Source organism: Thermobia domestica, chromosome 9, assembly GCF_964235325.1.
Source record: "Thermobia domestica chromosome 9, izTheDome1.hap1.1, whole genome shotgun sequence".
Taxonomy (NCBI): Eukaryota; Metazoa; Arthropoda; class Insecta; order Zygentoma; family Lepismatidae; genus Thermobia; species Thermobia domestica.
In genome coordinates this window covers 215,013,561-215,033,783 of record NC_137462.1, presented here as the reverse complement: position 1 = coordinate 215,033,783, position 20,223 = coordinate 215,013,561, and the positions used below count along the sequence as shown (strand labels likewise).

At 34.0% G+C, this 20,223-nt stretch overlaps 1 protein-coding gene across 1 annotated transcript in view; it reads right to left on the bottom strand.

Annotated features, from left to right (window-relative positions):
• The window catches only part of LOC145661145 (irregular chiasm C-roughest protein), a 944,967-nt gene that overhangs the window by 430,770 nt on the left and 493,974 nt on the right, over positions 1-20,223 (bottom strand). Inside the window, exon 4 of the mRNA XM_081726593.1 lies at positions 1,387-1,530. Within this exon, the coding sequence (XP_081582719.1) occupies positions 1,387-1,530 (144 nt within the window). The remainder of the gene's footprint in view (positions 1-1,386; positions 1,531-20,223) is intronic.

Genomic DNA, 20,223 nt, shown 5'->3' with positions numbered 1-20,223 from the left:
CATTTACATCTTTTTCGATGGGAATGCCTTTTCTGCTGTTTAGTGTGTCGTTGAAGCTTAAACAGCAGGCGAATTCCAAATCATAAAACGTTAATAACTACTTTCAATTCTTTGTGTTTATGTGGTACGCTTCTTAGTGATCACGTTACATTTAAACGAGGTACTCCGGAATATGGAAAGGAACGAGTACGCATTCATAAAATAGTTCGATTAACGAGCACGAATATACGTCGTCTTCATAGTGTGGCAGAAACATGTGTACGACGAACAATAACTGAGAAACAATTGTATTTATTAGATCTCCAGTGTATGTGTCCAAAATATACCTCCCGGTGACAGTGTTATACACCTGGAACTTTGCCAATGATTAAATGTCCACTGTAATGTGCTGCCATACATTACTTACTGACATAGTCATTTTCACCAGAAATAGCAAAGATAACAGTTGTAACAAGTGTCAGAGAGCAAACCAACACGATATAATAGAAACAATATCTCAAATGCATTTCTATATATTTAAAAAATATGATGTGGTAGGATCGACAGTGTGCTACTAAGTCCTGTTATTTTGGCAGCAAGCATGACCAGAAATGATTATCTACACTTTCTGCAACAAACTTTGATTGAGCTAATCGAAAATTTCCCCTTCCCTTAGCTACTCGTATGGATATGTATTTCCAATTAGGATCTGGCATCGAACCATTGTATCAGGTATTTGAAGAATTGTGTTGAAACATTATCTAAGGCACTGGATTGCACATTTTCTATCCATTGACTGGTCTTGACAATCCCCCGACTAAACACTTGAATACTTTTGTTTGTTTATTGCAGCGAGATTATATGAGAATATGGATCTACAGCTTACGGTGAAATTCAAATCATTATAGTGCGTTTAATGATCTCCCACCGGGAATTGAACCTAATACCACGTGCTGCAAAGCCGCGCGCTCTAGCCCCTTGACTAGCAGGGAAGGTTCCATATATTTCATTGTGGCTAGGTTAAGAGTGGTATGTAAACCTACATGTGTATGCCCATGATGAACTACTCGAACGCATTTTCGACGCTGCGTAAAAGAACATTCCGATCCTTTGCATTGATATTGTTTATCTTGGTGATGACATTGAGTGTGACGTTATTATATTTAAAAGTAAACCGAAGTTCAACCTCAAATATTGCAAACAAGAGCATTTAAAAATCAATTGAAATGAGTGGCATACTTCGCTCATTTCAATTAGCCCTCTAATAGAGCTATTGTAACACGACACAGGAGTTAAAAAGAAATAATCTTTAAATCCTATCTGGTGCGGGAATATCCTTCAGTTCTTGAAACAAGCGTTACAATCATCCATGCTTATGTTCTCATATATTTACCTTTACTGACTCACCTATAAACCATTTCAACCGCGCTGGTGGATTACCATACCGACTCACACACTTCACTGCCGCGCGGTCACCTTCCTTTGCTGTCACATTGTGCCCCGCTTCAACCAGCGACGTATTGTACTCTATTCGGGGGTCTTGGGGTTTTACTGCAATTAGAAAACAGAAAACAACACGTTATTAAACACACATATAATCAAACAAGGAAAATTATTTGCTTTTATACAGAGTATAAATAACATTAACCTGTTAAGTCCCTAATCCTTCACAAGGATAAATAAAAGCATAGATTCATCTATGTATATAATGCAATTGTAATGCATATAATATAATGTAATAACGTGTATATAATATAATAAGCAAACTATTGATTTAATTACTGTTTAATTATAATGGAACGTATATAAGTCCTCAATTAAGCCACTTAATTTTAATGTTTTAAAATAATATTTAATTATTGTAATTTATTTAATATAATATTATTTTAATGTGTAAGCTATATGATGTACAGCATTAATAATGTAATATGCAAACCAATGATTTGTTTGTTTTTTAATTATCATGCAACATATGTAAGTCCTTAATTGAACTACTTAATACTTTTCACTTATCGACTTGTCCTAATGAACTGGTATATTTTATTAAAATTGCAAAGTAAGATTATCCTAAAGAGAAAGGACCGAGGTCTCAAGCTTCTCGTATATGAAACAAGGGAATAACAAAAAAGAATAGAAAATCTATAATAGGAAATCTATATGAGTGTGGCCTTTCTTTTAACATTACTTGACACAAATTTAGACAAAATGTTTAAGATGGGTCTACATAGTGAAGACAAAATTCGTAAACAATAAAGAAGATTCGTTTTCGTTTTGCAGTGAAATGGTTTAATGTAGAAATCTTAAACAAAATTAATAGAACATTAGTGATTTGAGAAAAATACTTGGTATGGGATAACCTCAGTTTTCTGAAGGGTTATTATTACTAACCCAATAGCAATAATCATTATAATTTCTTTAGAAAGTAGAAAGTTTAGTATCTAGAAATTGATTCCAAATAAACTAATACATATTTTCAAGACATTTATATAGCTATGAAATTTTCGGGTCTGAAATATGATATTTAAGTGACGTCATAATATACGTCTGGATATTTCTGGATTGGGAGGCAAGCTTTTGAAGTACTTGTCCTTCACTGTAGTGTAGACCCTATAGCCTAGTTCACAAATTGCATATCTTTGTTTTTGTGTTATTAAAGAAAAGTAATGTAGTAGAGACAGCTGAAGAGCCTTACATACCTCCTATATATTTAAAGATAAAAATAAAATCAATAATTTTATTGTTTTTCATAGTTTTAAAATAATGAAGAATATTATCTAATGACGATAAATATGTACGGATTTAAAAGAATTCTTGTTGAAATATGACATTTCTAAAATGAACTACTCAATTTCAAATATCGCAAAACATATTTTTCTTTACAGATTTCTATTATTCGCTACTTCCTATATTTTTTAAACATATAAACTGGTCATGTGCGGCACACCGATTCGACATAGGCTATCAAGTACTAGCGGGTAGTCGTCTTGTACTTGAATTTTTAACCCTCAATGTCATGTTTTAACTAAAGAAATTGAGAGTGAAAAAGTACATAATTTTATTGACCAATTATCATTTTCGTCTCATATGCTTCTCGAGCAACATTCAAATACGTGTGTATACACATAATTAAACAACAACTTATGCAATATTTAATATATTTATTTATTTATTCATCAAGCAGTAGCCCAACTATAGAGTATATGGGTTACAACAAATACAGTATTTACAATATTTTTGTAAAACAGTTCCAGGCCATATTAGTTTTATTATGTTCGACACAAACTTTGTTACAGGAAGAACAAAGACTTCAAATGATATCTTTCTGGTAATAGATGCATGACTTTTGTCAGCAAGCAAAGTTACACGCAGTTTAATGCCAGTATAAGATACATGGAATCAAATTTACTTCGTTTTTTTTTTAAGGAATAATATATTAATAATACTGAATCTCTGTACTACTGTAAGAATATTAAATTATCTAACAGAATTTTCTATGTTCCACAATAGAAAGAAATTACAGTTAAGTTTTTAGTTTTCTATTTTTCACAAGAGAAAAAAATTCAATTATTTTGTTCATACTATCATATATAATCTTAATTTAGAATACGAAACTTGTGTATAGAGGTAACTGGTATATGATTTTCGACTTAAATTATACTTTGTTTCTTAAGACCACATAAATTTGTGCACGATAACGTATGTAATGTCCATGCTTTTGGTTTCTCCGTTCTCTAATTGTCTTCTTTTGCCAATTCCTTCATCATTCATTCATGTAATATTATTCTTCCGTAATCTAGAGCAATGGTTCCCAACTTGTATGTCGCACTTTCTCATTGAGTGTGTAGCGAAATTTTAAAATTTTTAAAAAATCATTAAACATTTATAATTAAATTAAAATCAGTTTGAGACAAACTATACTAGTCAATGCTTCCAGCGGCAAAAAACAATGCTCAGTACAACACAGGGAATCACTTTTTATAGAAACTTTTAGACTTACGCTACAAAATGAAACAAATCTGTCACAATGTCGTATGCGTTCATTGAAGTGTCATCCGTAAAAAAAAAAAAAAAAAAAGGAACCATTAACCTAGATAACACAACCTGGCACATTAAACTGAATCTGTGTTATTTACATATTTTAAATCGAACTCAAGTATAAAAAGGAAAACTAGATATTACGTAAGTCTTCCAAGCAGTTGAATATGGAAATTATTTCCCCAGTACGTATCTTCAAATAAGAAAAAAAAGCTAGATATCCCCAGGAGATGGTCCCAAGTATAAATTCGTTTCTATAACTACCTCAAGGAAAAGAAACTGTCACATCTCACACTTTGTAATCAAGGTAATTATCTATGTCCATAATGTAAGCAATGAAAACGTAGCGATACTTGTCATTAATGTTGTATCTTAGTTAAAATCACTGTAGAATGATGATCTTTGAATATATAGTATATAGTAATTAATCTTTGGGACATTCGATGAAGTTATCAAGTATTTTATTTAATACTATTTCTTACATATTATTTACAAAACAATACTATATGTATAAACACACACGTTTAATTAAGATTTTTCTAAATTATTGTCGCTAGAGACGCAACAAAAATATTTCAGATTTTGATCTGTCCAAACCTTCTGGCACACGTAAGGGACAAGAAATTATAAACAATTGAGCATCGCAACTGTCACTCCCTCTACTGCACGAACTACGAAACTGCCAGAACCATACAGAAGAGTTTTTCTCCCTTCTGTTTCTCTCTCTCTCTCTCTCTCTCTCTCTCTCTCTCTCTCTCCCTCTGCCTCTGCCTCTGGTAGAAACGAGGTTATGCTACGTGACAGCTTCGGGAAAACCACAGAACAACACCCAAAACTAAATCAAGAGCAGAATATGAGGATAGAAAGAGAAGCATGTTTCCCCTCAAAGACCGGCAAACATTGCCTTTATGTCACTCACAGTACTGTAAGAGAGCAGCTAGTTTAAATTCCTCAAAATGAGTATATAGCTATTAAATAGCTTAATTAGGAATATAGTTATTTACGCATTTTCTGGTTGAAATTAAAATGTTACTAATGTAACTAAATACTAATCGTTACTATATTAATTTACAATTCTAGCTTTTTTACTTTAATATTTTTCGATCGACCTTTAAAGAAATTTTTATAACAGCTAAAGAGTACGGTAAAAGTTAGTGAAAATAAGGATTTTTGGTTTGAAAAGTTAACTGTTACCAATGACACTGTCAGTTGAAATTTGGGAAGACTCAGAAGAGAAGTACTGAGTAATGTTATTTAAATTACGGCTTGAAGCCAAGACAGGAGGCATGAAACGAAGGTTATACTTAGATTACTGAGACAAAAGAGAGATAAGGTCTGGAAATTGAAATATAAAATGTTTAGGTGCTGAAAGTATATTCTTTGTTGTTTTGGATTTCGTTGTATCTAATATTTTATTTGAGCGTAGATTATTTTTTAAAGCGAAATGTATCTGTTAGACGACAAGTAACCACTAGGACCCTTTTACTGAAACCCAATTTATTTTGTTCGCTTTGACAGTTTTAAGTGCTTTTACTAATGGTCGCATAATCTCCAGGGCAACGTTCAATGCAGGTATCTTTCCAAATACACACGTATTAGCCAATCTTAAAATTTTGCCCAGAGGATTTAAAAATCCTTGGTGTTTAAAAGATACCTTTACGCTCGCTAAACAGCCACAGTTGAAAATCGATCTCGAAGAAAGAATAATTAAGTTAAAGTGAGGGAAGAAATGGGTAGTTTGTATGCTTCATTAAATATTAAACAATAATTTTATGAAAAGATTATAAAAATTACATAAGAGAAAGAAACATATACTAGCATCTCTTTGCCGCAGACGACTGCAGCTCTCACAAATGGAAAGTTTATAATTTGCTTTAAGCCACAGACACAAAATCATACAGTAAAAGTAATAAATACATAAAGAATCACTTTAAACTTATCAGAATTAACCAACGTTTGATTATATGTCTTTGTCCATAAAGAAAAATTAAAAATATTTGTGTCTTCCACATATAAATACCTTTAATTTATTTATTATTGAAGTTCGAAATAATACGTTAAATCTATTATTATTATTATTATTATTATTATTATTATTATTATTATTATTATTATTATTATTATTATTATATCTACATTTTGGCAGGCTCGGGGACTGAGTTTAAAGTTTAGGCTTGGAAATGTTTCTTTCATGTTTATCGATCTTGAGCGACCTTCAGCTCCGAATATTTTCTTGTATTCTTCAAATTATCAATAAGTTGTGTTCTTCTTCCTATTCCTCGCTTTCCTTCCACCTTTCCTACTATGTTAGTACGAAAAGACAATTTTCTCGCAAGATGTGTCCAATCCAATTATTTTCCTACGAAGGATGCTTCCTAAAAGCTTCCTCTTCTCTTATATCCGTTTTAAAACCTTCGTTTTTACTCTTTCTGTTAGTTTTATCTTCTCCAGCTCCGTGCAACTCCATGCTTCGATGCTCCCTAAATATTTCCTCTATAATCTCCGTAATGCCCAAGTCTCTAAACCATACAGTCCAATATTCCATATATAACACTTGACCAAATTAAGCCTGCCAGTTAAGAGTAATTTTTTTGCTGATTGTTTCTTTGGCTATGGTAATTCTTGACCTGATCTCTTTGATGCAGTAAGCCTCTTTCGTCAAAATACTTCTCAGATACTTGAAATTATCGACCTCTTCAAGTTCTCTTTGTTCTACTCTGACCCGTAAGGGCTCGTTTCCACAGGATTTTAAATTTACTTTCGATTTCCGATCTATTGATTGGGATTGAAAAGACACCAAATATTCACATATGTTACACAGTGGAAGTAAATTCAATTAACTGTTTTAAACACTTGACGAAATACATATTGAACAAGTAAATTTTTGCATGGTTTCCTGTCCGCACAATTTCGACTACATTTCAAAGTAGACATTAAATAGGACTAATTAGATTTTATTAATATTTATATTAAGCATATTCAAACATTATTCTGTACTGTCACGGGATCTGTCTCATTTATTTTCTGTGAATCAGATTCTTAATTCATCGCTAGTACATCCATCAGTTCAACACTTAAGCTTCTACACACAGATTTGTTTCGTGGTTTAACGTCTCTGTTCAATATTAAGGTGACAGATCCTATATTTTATATAAGTCACCAATCACGATTATTTGCTACGTGGACCTGAAACCGAGTTTACAACAACAAAGACAAAAATATGTACTTTTATCATAGAGAAACTTAAAAATTGGAACAAAGTAAAAATAATTTTAGTTCACAACGTATGACCTACATATCAGATAGATTATAAACAAAACAACAAAAGAATATATACACCTCTTAAAACAAGAGAGTATATACCTTTTCTTTTAACAGAAATTCAGTAAAACTTATGAAGTTACTGATTTGTTTCTTACATTATAAGCTATTTTTGGTTGCTACTGTACTCCAAATTTCCCAATGTTAAAATATTAGAACTATTGTTCTTCATTCTAGTGCGGCATCTTACTTCCAATTTTGTAAAATGTGGTTCCTTTCTACCCACCTGTGGAGAAACTGAAAGGATGATATTGATAATATCCTATCTATGACACGCCTGTGTTTTGTAAATATCTTTATGTCGACACAGAATCTAAAGGATGTTCTAGATTTTGATGAATATGGTATTAATAATGGTATGGTGAACGCATCAGAAGTGGTATTGACTATATGGCGGGCTGTATACGAATAATACTAAATAATCAACATATTGTCACATTTATCATTATTATTATAATAGGTATTCTGCCATTATGTCATCATAGATTCCTTGCGGGAAACTGAGAAGTTTCCATGCATCACAGTTCTCGGCGTACATCTTCGTCCTGATGTAGCATTTTTTTTAAATGTCGATCCTTCAACCATAGTTTCCTTCTCTCTCCTGTTTTCTTCCACTGTACCTTGTATCACCTCTCTCAGGATATAATTCCATCTCAAATAATGTCCCGATATATTTTTATCTTCATACTTTTAATTATTATATCTAATATTGTACTTTTCTCTACTATTTCCCACACTCTCTGATTTTCCTTCTGAACCAAGTCTAGTGTTAAGTTCTTCTCGAGACCATTTTTCGAAAGCATATTTTCATTACTCTTGCGTAGCACCCATGTTTCTGCTCTATAAGTATAGTATTCCACAAGAAATACTTTCTGCATCGTGTTCAGGCACATAAAATAAACTAACAGTGAAACATGCTGTATATGCAAGGACTGGACGAAATGATTCCAATATTGTATTAATATATACACATATTACGAAGATCTTATTTATAACAAAAGAAATAAACAGATAAATCATTTAATTTTAAAGTTATAAATATTTTCTTAATACGTTTGATAAAATATTGCGTGTTTAAACAGTTGGTCTTCTTTGATACAATCAAAAAAGATCGTGCAATTTTTCTAATGTACAGCCATGTATTGTTCTTTTCATCTTTTTTTTCGTTTGTTGCAAGTACATCAAACTCAAGAGCTCAATACTTTGTCAAAAATCAATCTTGAAATAATGCATATTACTATTTTGGTTCTCACTTTAATATAATAGTAGATCCCACCCTTCTTAATTTCTCTTTTATAAGTGGGCGTATAACAGAAAAACCGTTCTATCGGGTCCATCCTCGATAGCTTTATAGAGACAACTGGAAACATTGTGGTCAATATATATGTCGATGCGTAAGTAAAGAGAAAGATATGTACCCACATTAAAACATAAATGCTTATAATAGTGTCATTACGAAGAACATATTATTACCAAATTTTTCACGTAATAAAGAAAAAATAATTTGAACGATTACGTCCTTTAGTATTGAGGAAGAAATATAAACCCATTCTGTTAATCTTTATTATGAAAATTACCTTAAAGAGTAGTCTTCGCTTCTGCTGATTAAGATTAACCACAAGTAGCAATTTTCACTATTACATCTTCCATTGAAGAGTACAGAAAATACAGTTTTTATTTCTATTATTCGTTGATACTTCACATTGATTCAGGTATTTTTGTACATTAAAATCTATCATTAAATGTCGTAAGGTATCTTTTTATTCAGTGTGAATTTGGAATTCAACAGAGAACTGTAGTTTACCCTGGCCAAACTCTGGAATCACACCTGTATGTTTTTATAGTTCTATCCAACTACATATTTCGTAGTTCTCACTTTGCGTCTATATTTCTATAGTATCTTGAATGATCTTATTAGCAGGGGTTTCTGAGTGTAGGAAGTAATTATGGGCCATCCTGCACTTAAATAAAGAGAAAATGATACAGTATCAAGAAAGAGAAATTTACTCATTTAATTAAATTGCTAGATACAACCTGAGAGAATAACTTATACTACATTCATTAATAAACAACAACAATAATAATTGGAAAGGAAGACAGGTATAATTTGCATTTAAAGATATCATCCCGATATTATATGTAGTGCCATGAAGCAGTAAATATCTTGAAAGTTGAGAGATACTTACGAGTGTATAGATCCCGTCCTTCTTAAGTTTGTAAGTAAGCGTACTACAGGACAACTGATACATCGGTTCCATTCTTCCAGAGTTGATCGGGTGGTTCAAGAGTTATTAACTCACGAACATGGTCACTTTTATTTTTATATTTATTGACTTTTGTATCTCCCCCTACCCCTACGTTGCTCCGTCAAAGTGAAATGGTAAAATCCATTCCAGGCACGAATGTCATCTATGTTGAAAATTTGATCGAAATTGGTCGTTTGGTTCAAGGGTTATTAAGTTTTATTTATTTTTGTTAGAATTCCTCCTCCTCCCCTTTGCCTAAGTTATACCGTCAAAGTGAATAGCTAAAAGGCCAGAACTGCATCTACGTCAAAAATTTGATCGAGATCGGTTGGGTGGTTCAAGAGATTAAGAGTCACAAACATAGTCACTTTTAATTTGGATCTGAAGTTTTTGTTCACACACACCGCTATATATATTAAAAGAAGTGCTTAAAATATTGTTGTAACTAAGCCGATTATTATATCCTGCAATCCCTCCCTCGTGAGTATACTGTATATGGTAACAAGTAATGCTAAACAACCTGACATTTATTATCTTTCTCCCCCTCCCTTCCTCCTTCCCTCTCTCTCTCGCTATATATAATATGCGCGTGTGTGCGTATGTGTACCTTTCCATTGCCATAGACTGCTTCAAATTCATACATGTTTGCTACGTTCCTTCCTCAAAGAAAAAATAATAATTGAAGTTTGATGGCCATTTCATGAACGTGAAGGAGTAATACTACCGCAGGCTTTATCGCTCTATTAACCTATTACACCTGTTTTCATGTCTTGTTAACATCCTATATTTCAGCCAGGGATTAGATTATTGTAGAATTGTGTGCTATCTTGTTCCCGCTTACAGTATTATGTTCAATTTAACTGTTTCTATTTTTCATAACATTCGTCTTTACAGTTAAATCAGTCTAGAATTGCAAGTGATCGTAACTTCAAGGAATACAAATTAGCAAAAGATCTGCAACTGAATTACTTATCAGCAATGCTAAAAGTGGATCTGTAAAGGTAGGGGGGCGGTAGGTAGCGGCATGACGACAAGCCATCCCCAGCCAATCTTTGCCCATTGTAACTTTTTGGGAACTGGGGAGACAACCATCGGCGCAAATCTGTCTTCAATATTGGGGGGGGGACGGGTAAGACCGTTTCCATATATATATATATATATATATAAGCGATGTTCAAAATATTTATGAAGTTGAAAAACAATGCTGTGGAGGATCAGGGGATCAGAATTGTCTTCAGTGGCGTATTTAGGGAGTTATCGGACAGCTCAAGCTCCTCCCGAAATAAATTTGTTTGTTTTTCGCATTCCACGCACAACAATAATACTTCTTACCATTGCTAAGAATGTCATTGAATTTCCATTTTCTTATGCTCTTTGTTCAGAAATAACACTGTATTTGTCAAATGTCATTCCTTGTAAGAACTGCGTCCTTTTGTTCTTTCTTTCGTCCTTTCTACTTTTCTGTTTCTTTTTCTTGACGTTACTTTCTTTCATTTCGCTTATCATACTTTATCGACCGTTGTCAGTTGTGATTCAAGTCGGCCGTCATCAGTAACACCAAAACTAAGAGGAGTTGATAAGCGAAACTGGTGTTCCACACCAACTTGCGCTGATATCAACATGACAAGATTTTGGTTATTATAACAAAGGAAAAATTATATCGTTTAGTTATTTTTAAAAGAAGGAAATGTTTGAATTAAAGAAAATCAAAACGGGGGAATAATTAGCCCGGGAAATTAGGAAGGCCAAGAGGATGCTGCATTTTTCTTGTGTAAATAGAATAAAGGGTTAGATTCACTCCTAAATTTTTTATCATATCATACAGGATTTATCGGTCTGCAATTCTTGGCATTATAACTTCAATTTATGCATAAATTAAAATATATTTAATTCTTAAACTGAGGTGGGCAATTGCCCACTTCCTTCCTTGTGTTGGACATAGCTCCTCGAAACAAAATACTAAATACGCCATTCGTTGTCTTCAACATTGGATGGTGGGCAGATTTGAGGCTTATTCTAGAGAAGGGAGATGAAACTCATAATACGGTAGATGAATATGATCTCTGAGGTGAACCTGTTGTAGAGTATATTATATATTAGGCGATGTAGATGAAGTAGTAGTACATATCAGTATTATATATCACTGCCGTGAACACATTCTGAAATCTGAATACATGCATATTTATAAATGGTATGTTTCTAATTAGGCATCCACAAAGATCAACGTTAAAATTGTTTTATAATGACTTCCCTAAAACTATGAAGAAAGAATATGAATTATGTATGACGCAACAATACCCGTATTTGAGCAAAATGATGATAATCTCAATAACATTACAGCTCACAGATGACGAGAAGAACCCTAAAACAGGGGCAGCGGGGAAAGATCAACGACACGGTCAAGTCCATTTTCGGTTTTTGAGGTGTGGTCTATACTTAGATGTCGTCTGCCATTCCGGGTAAAGTTATATGTGTGCTATTCCGTGGTGTCATTTGAAACCCCCGTGCGAAAAGTAGGCAAGCCCATACCTACGTCACACTACTTCTGCTAGGGTTCTTCTCGTCATCTGTGAGCTGTACAGGAATTGTTACAGAAAACTGACGCATGTCATATACTCTTTAGTTAACAGATGTAACATTAAGATTATAGAGAAAAATATTCCAGCAATTGAATTATTTTCTTTGCTTACGAAGCATCCTCTCCCAAAAGAAAAATTGGGGCACGCGGAAATACGTAGGAACAAACCATGGTTCGAACTAGCAGACAAGAGAAAACAGGGAAAATTACGTTTGCTGCAAAATCCGAATGAAATAGCTACACAAAATTTCATAGACATCAGGCGGGAAACTTCCAAAACTTTATCCAAAACGCGATTTTTTGATAGCTAAAATTTATTTATTTATTTATTTATTTATTGTCAACACAACAGGCTATAGCCCAATTACAGTGTTGTAAAATACGCAATTAAATGTTCGTAACTCTTGATAACATAACTTGAATTCACAACTCTTGATAACTCATGATAATGGCACTCCGAAATTTCTTAGGCGACATATCACATATAGCAAATTCATTGTTATTTGTACACATTCTATTATACAAAGCTGTTGTCCTCCAGATTGGTGATTTCATCATTATATTAGTTCTTGATTTTCTGCAGTAATAAAGACCAGTGTTTCTACGTACTTTTAATGTGGGGACATGAAAATTCAATAAAGAAACTAAATCAGGACAATCCAAAATATTTTGCGTTACTTTTTGAATGAATAATAAATCCATCATATGTCGCCTTTGTTCTAGTGTAGGAAGATTAAAGTTAGCAAGTATGGTTTTACAGCTGTCAAATGTAGGATAAATGTGAGTTTCTTTACATGTTAGAAATTAAAAAAAAAATTTGTTTGTATTCTTTCTAATTGCTTGCGATGTTTTATGTGAGTCAGATTCCAAATAGTAGAGGCATACTCCAACTTTGAGCGAACATATGCATTGTACAACTTCTGTAATGTTGAACAGTTCTTAAATTCTTTTCCCGTTCTAATTATGAATCCTAATAGTTTGAATGCTTCGCTTGTTATATTTACAATATGATTGTCAAACGTTAACTTAGAATCAAACGTAACACTAAGATCTTTAACTTAGTCATGCCTATTTACTATATATTTATTAATTTCATAATTAAAGTGACGAGGTGATTTGCTCCTAGTGAATGATAATACTTTGCACTTGCTTTCATTGACCCCAAGTTGATTCGAAGAGCGCCAGTTACCAATATGATCTAGACCTTGCTGCAGCTTTATGTTGTCGTCCACAGAATTGATTCTAGCATATATTTTTAGATCTTAAGGAACTTGAAGATAATAGTAAACATAAAAACACTCGGGACATGTATAAAGGGATCAACGAATTTAAGAAAGGCTATCAACCTCGTGCTTATATTAAAGAAAGCTGATTTAACAGTTCTCACTGATACAGATAGCATTTAAAATATATGGAAAGATTTCTTTAACGATTTGCTTAACAAGCAATTAAAAACTAATGTGGGGAGAGAAAGGGAGATACACACCGCAGAACCGTATATTCCAGAACCCAACCGAATAGAAGTAGAAATTACTATAAAGAAATTAAAGAAACACAAATTTCCGGGTGTAAACGAAATTCCGGCTGAGTTAATTTTAGCTGGAGGCGAAAAATTGTGAAACAAGATACACAAACTCATCCTCCTTATCTACAACAAGGAAGAATTGCCACAAGAGTGGAAAGAATCAATCATTGTTCCAATCCACAAGAAAGGCGACAAAACTGACTGTAATAATTATCGAGGCATCTCTCTTCTGTCAACATCCTATAAAATCCTTTCAAACATTTAATTAGCAAGATTGACCCCATACGCAGATGAAATTATTGGAGATTATCAATGCGGATTTAGAGGAAATCAATCAACTATCGACCAAATATTCACCATTCGCCAAATACTCGAAAAGAAGTGGGAATACAGAAGCCCGGTACATCAGCTATTTATTGATTTTAGAAAGGCTTACGACTCGATTAGGAGAGAAATATTGTCCAACGTTCTTACAGAATTTGGAATACTGAAAAAGCTAATTAGATTAATTAAGGTATGTTTAAATGAATCCCAAAGTAAAGTCTGGGTAGGAAATATTTTGGCCACGAGCTTTAAACGTCGAGAATGGCCTGAAACAAGGAGATGCATTGTCGCCATTATTATTCAACTTTGCCCTGGAATACGCTATAAGGAAAATCAAAGATAGCAACCATGGCCTAGAGTTGAACGGAGATCACCAGGTTATGCGTACGCTGATGATGTAAATTTAATAGAGGATGATAGGAGAACAATAGAAAGAAATGCAGAGAAAACTAAATACATGGAAGTGCGTCGCGACCGTAACACGACAAATTATGAATGCGTTAAAATATTAAATAATACTTTTGATAAAGTGGATACTCTCAAAAATCTAGGATCAATATTAACAGACGAAAATCATATTCACGAAGAAATTAAATATCGACTAAAAACAGGGAATGTGTGTTATTATTCAGTTCAAAATCTCTTGTCGTCGCGAATTCACGAATTTGAAGCTTGAAATATATAAAACGATAATCATGCATGTTGTTCTGTATGGTTTCGAAACATGGTAGCTTACTCTGAGGGAAGAACATAGACTGAAAATATTTGAGAACAAAATCCTCAGACGAATATTCGGATGCAAGAAGAACGGGAATGGGGAATGGGGAATGGCGAAAACTTCATAACGAGGAACTACATAAATTATACGGCTTACCAAACATTGTGAGGGTCATCAAGTCTAGGAGGCTTAGGTGGGCAGGACATATAGCCAAGATGGAAGAAAGTATGAACGCTTTCAAAGTGTTAGCGGCAAGACCAATCGGAAAACGACCATTAGGAAGACGTAGGCGCAGATGGGAAGACAATATTAAGATGGATCTCTCAAAACTAGGAATGCGAAGTAGAAACTGGATCCAGTTGGCTAAGGATAGAAGTCAATGGAGAGTTTTTCTGAACGCGGCATTGAACCTCCGGGTTCCATAGGCCATAGAGTTGGCTTACGAAGCATGAGAAGATGCCTAGGCTGATATTACAAATAGATTAAATGCGCATTTACTGAAAAGATGGGTTCTACTGACATTGGGTAGTCTATATTCTCTTCGTGTTCTAGGGCCTAGGGGAGAGGAGGAGATAAGATTTCACATCAGGTTATGACACACAGTCGCACACCTTCATTTTCATTAAAAATGGAAAAACCAAGAGAAACCAATTTCATCTCACTTTCTTTTGTGGCAGTCGGACACAAATTATCACACTTATCTGCAAAAAGCACTTTTCAAATCGGATTATTGGGAGAGCCTCCAGTTCCAATGTTGGGGGGGGACATGTCTCCCCATTTCCCCGTAATCTGTGCCCGTACTTACAGCTGAGACAACTTTCCAGCATGAGGAGAGGGGCATATCCTCCTCTGGCATTTATTGCAATTTGTGCCCAAGTAGTGGAAGTGGATTTAATACATATTGATGAGACTACTAAATGCACTACAGTACGAAGTTCAGTTTGAAATATTACAGAATACGATTTTTTTCAAAGAAATATAAAAGCCAAGAGAAATCAATTTCATCTCACATTCCTTTGTGGGAGTCGGACACAAATCATCACACTTATCCCAAAAAGCACTTTTTAAGTCAGATTATTGGGGGGGGGACAGTTCCCCCAGGTCCAAGATTGGGGGGACATGTCCCCCCGTCCCCCCGGGATTTGCGCCAGTGGAGACAACGTACTATTTTTTGGAGGTGGGGGACGGAGTCTCCCCACGTTCCCTCTCACTTTTACCCCTGCTTATCAGTCAACCTTAAGTAACAACTATAGTCAAAATGTACGCACTTTGAAGAGAGTAAACACTCGTACCGAGAAGGAACAAAGAAGTAATTATGGAATTAAACAATTATTTTGCTTATAAATTTCCAATATTGTTATTTTCGCTGCCAATCTCGTATACTTGCTCTTTAAATAGATACATCTCTTTTCGGGGGAACGGGGTTCTATTTAGATCCGAGATATCGCAAAATTCACGACTCATTCATGTCTTATGCATTGAGCACAACTACAAATTTCGATGAGGAAGATGGATCAAACTCATAGCCATAATATCGCTTCAGTCTGTCCTATTCCTTTGTATTTTCGCTTTATTTGGAATATTTTATTGCGTGCTGAAATTCGTTATTTATTCTTTTAATTTGTGCGGTGGTGGTCATTAACAGGGAAGTGTTAAAGTGTAAGAAATCAGATAGAGCTTCCTTGAATATTTATTTTCATGTTTGCACGCTCCTGAAATAAGTTTGATAAAACAACTTCTTTGATAAAATCACTCTTTATCAAACTTAATATCTATTTTATCTTGTGTTTCAGTGTGAATATGAAGTTGTCGACGTTGATATATCTACCAGTGGATTTCATGAGGTAGATTTTATATTTCTCTTACCTTGCCTTATAGCTTAATCTATGATTTCGGAAAATGACAGCTTTACTTTGAAGTTTGAAATGCGTAGCACATAAGGTTTTCTAAACCCCACAGATACACACAGTTTGTATTTCGTATCATATGTGAACAAAAATACTATATACACAGCAGAAAATGACACATAAAGCTTATGACAATTTCCTACAGAAAGTAAAACATACAAGAAGGTGGATTGTTGACAATATTTTTTGACGGCATGTGCACTTAACGAGACATTTTGCTCGTTTAACTACTTCAATGTGTATGCTTTTCTTTACTCTCGACGGCAGTATAGTCATAAAAATAGTTGCCTACTAGCCACGATAGCTTTTTTCACAATAAAGAAATTTTGTAGCAAGCAAGCAAGCTTTGAGCGAGGTAAAATGGTGTGGACAAGGAATCTAATAAGAAAAGAAAAAGAAATATATATGTAAAGAAAAAAGAAGAGAGAGAGAGATTGTCTCAAATGTCAATGTGAGAGGCTGTACAACACGTTATAAACTAACGCACAAGCGTTGTCTTTACATCTTCTCTCGACATATAACATCCCTTTTCAAATTTTTCCAATATGTGATCAGATTTAACGAGCAATAGACGAGTGATAAGGGCTATTTTATGAGCTATTTCAAAGCAATAAGACTACTAATTTTTCAATAGACGATGGACTTTTATGAGCTGAAAGGACATTTTTTATTTTCCTCCTACCTTTGTGAACCATAACAAAAGATAAGAGAACATTAAATGATTGATCCCATCGGAGATCGTGACCTGTGTGCATAATATGGATATTTCGGAGCAATCTAAACATATATATCTGTATGTCCAGTCAAATTTAAGAGTCGAGATCCTTCAGCAAAAATTGTATTAATAGTTTTATGTGATTGAAAATTAGTAGTCGAGTGTCTTCTTTGCAGATTACAAAGAATCTGTAAAGATTCTCTGCTATGCTATAAACTAGCCTATATAACAGTACTAGCAGAACGCCCGTTCTTCACACGGGGAGAATGTGTTTCATTTTGGACATAAAAGGCAACAAAACTGTCACGAATCAACTTAGCGACCCCAAAAACTATGAATGTCGGTCATTTTCAGTTACTTTTACATATCATCATCCTCCCTTAGGAATACTAATGGGGACTGAATTTTGATTTAAACAGCATCAGAAGTGACACTACTCTTCTCAGCGATCCCGAAAACTATGAATTCAATAATAATATCAGTCATTTTCAATCATTTTACGTTTCTCCCCTCCCCAACTTGCGGAACTGGATTTGGATTTAAACAGCATCAGAAGTGTTACTGTTCATATCAGTGAATCCGAAATCTATGGATTCAACACTAGTATAGATCATTTTCAGTCATTTTTATATATTTCCCACCCCCAAGTTGCACCATGAAAGTGTGATGATAAAAACCATCCTAGGCCCAAACTCCATCTATGTTGAAAATTTGCTCGAGATTGGTTGGATGGTTCAAGTGATATTAAGTCACAAACATAGTCACTTTCATTTTTACACACGGAGTGCGGAAAAGTTCCGGAACGGTCCAATATCTCGCGAAATATAGATATCAGCAAAACGAAAATAACGCGTGTTAAATAGTTTTGAAAAAGCTATCCAATGATACCAAACACAAATCCCTATCCCCACCCCTTCGAGAGTAGCGGGTAACATTAAAATTTTAAATGGAAACCCCAATTTTTTATTGCACATTTTGATTCTCCACAAAAAGTGACAGTGATTTGACCCAAAATTGAAAACAGTGCTTTCACGGATGGCACATGAATCGACACACATTAAAGGGGGAGACAAAACGTGTACTCTGTGGTCATACGGCTAGCGTACTGGACTGAGAATTCAGAAGTCGTGAGTTCGATTCCCAAGCAGAGGAACATTTTTATGTGAAATTTATATGCCCAAAAAACGAATTCATACATTTTAATTTCGATAATGTATTTGTCCACATTTATTAATTTGCAAGAAAATACAAATGACGACACAAATGATTTATTTTTGTTGTAAATAACCCTAATAACCCTATTACTAAGAACTACTTCATAAAGCTAGCTTGCAAAAAAAATCGAAATTTGTATTCTATGTAACTTCAAAAAGTACCAATTGAAGTTAAAACGCACGGAATTTATTTGGGGAAACAAAAAAAAAAAAAAAAGATTGCCTACAACGCGGGTCAAACTAAGAACCTCTGAATCCGCAATTCAGTGCGCTAACCGTACGGTCACAGAACACGGGACTGACAATTCACATTCTCGTAACGTTTTGCTGCACCGCCTTTTTTATGTGTCAATTGAAGTATCACCTGCGAAGACACTGTTTTCAATTTTGGATCAAATCACTGTCACTTTTTGTGAAGAATCCAAATGTACAATAAGAAATAGGGGTTATTAAAATTTTAAAGTTACCCCCGTATCCCCGGAGAGGGTGGGGATAGGAGGTTGCGTTTGGTATCATTGGATAGCTTTTTCAAATCTATTTAACACGTGTTATTTTTGGTTTGCTGATCTTTATACTTCGCGAGATATTGGACCGTTCCGAAGATAGATTTGTTATGTAACTGCAACCAGTAACTTGAAGGATCCTCGAGAACAAACCAACCGAACCACTTGTATTTCAAGTTATGAAGAGTATGCAACCAAGGTATTCGCCAGAAAGTATTTAAAATATTATATATATATATATATATATATAAGCCTATGAGAATTTTGCGATCAGACAATAGCTCCGACTAAAATTGTAAATTTGTTCTAATAGTACTTTCTATAAACCTCCACTGAATAGTCTTGTTTGTTTAAATTTAGAATCCCTTTTCAGCACAGAGGGTACATGAGGCTTGGATGGATTCAAAATTCTTTCTCACTGGGAATCGAACAAGGGATTCTGTGAACCAAACGTACGTGCACTAGCCATTAGATTACCAGGGAGATCTACTAAAGCAACTGGTTTAAAGGCCAACAAACAATTTCTACAATATTATATTAGAATTATTATTTTCCAAACTTTCTTACGTAGAAGAATCACATATTTATAATGCACGGAAAATTATTTATAGTGGACATTTAGTGCACATAGTATAGTGCATACTTATAGTGCACAAAACGTGCACGGAAAATTCACAAATTTTACTAAGAAGCTTTATAAACTATATTTACCTGTATACTATTAGAGACAAACTTGAAACTGTAACAGTTCCCTTCCTGATTATCAAATACCAAGTGTTCCGAAACTGTAGACCATTAGGTTTTTGTAAAAAACAGATAGTATATTAGATAAGATCCAGGTATATTTCTACTACTAGTTTAACAAAGAAGAATAGTTAACTACACTAAGTAACAGAACGTAACTAAATGTTTATTTAAAATAGTATTTTGTCGTCAGATATAACGCTGCAGGTGAAAGATATAAGAGAAAATCAATTCTTTTCTTCATTCTTATGCAATACTATTCGAAGTAGTGAAAACAAAGGAATAAAAAGGAATGGAGAAAAAAGTTAGCAAATACGAGAACTCAATTTTGTTATTTCTCCCGTGGGTGCCTCGTGTGATTCTCCACAGTAAAACAACAGTGTTTCTTGTAAGGTTCCTCCATTCAAAATGTAG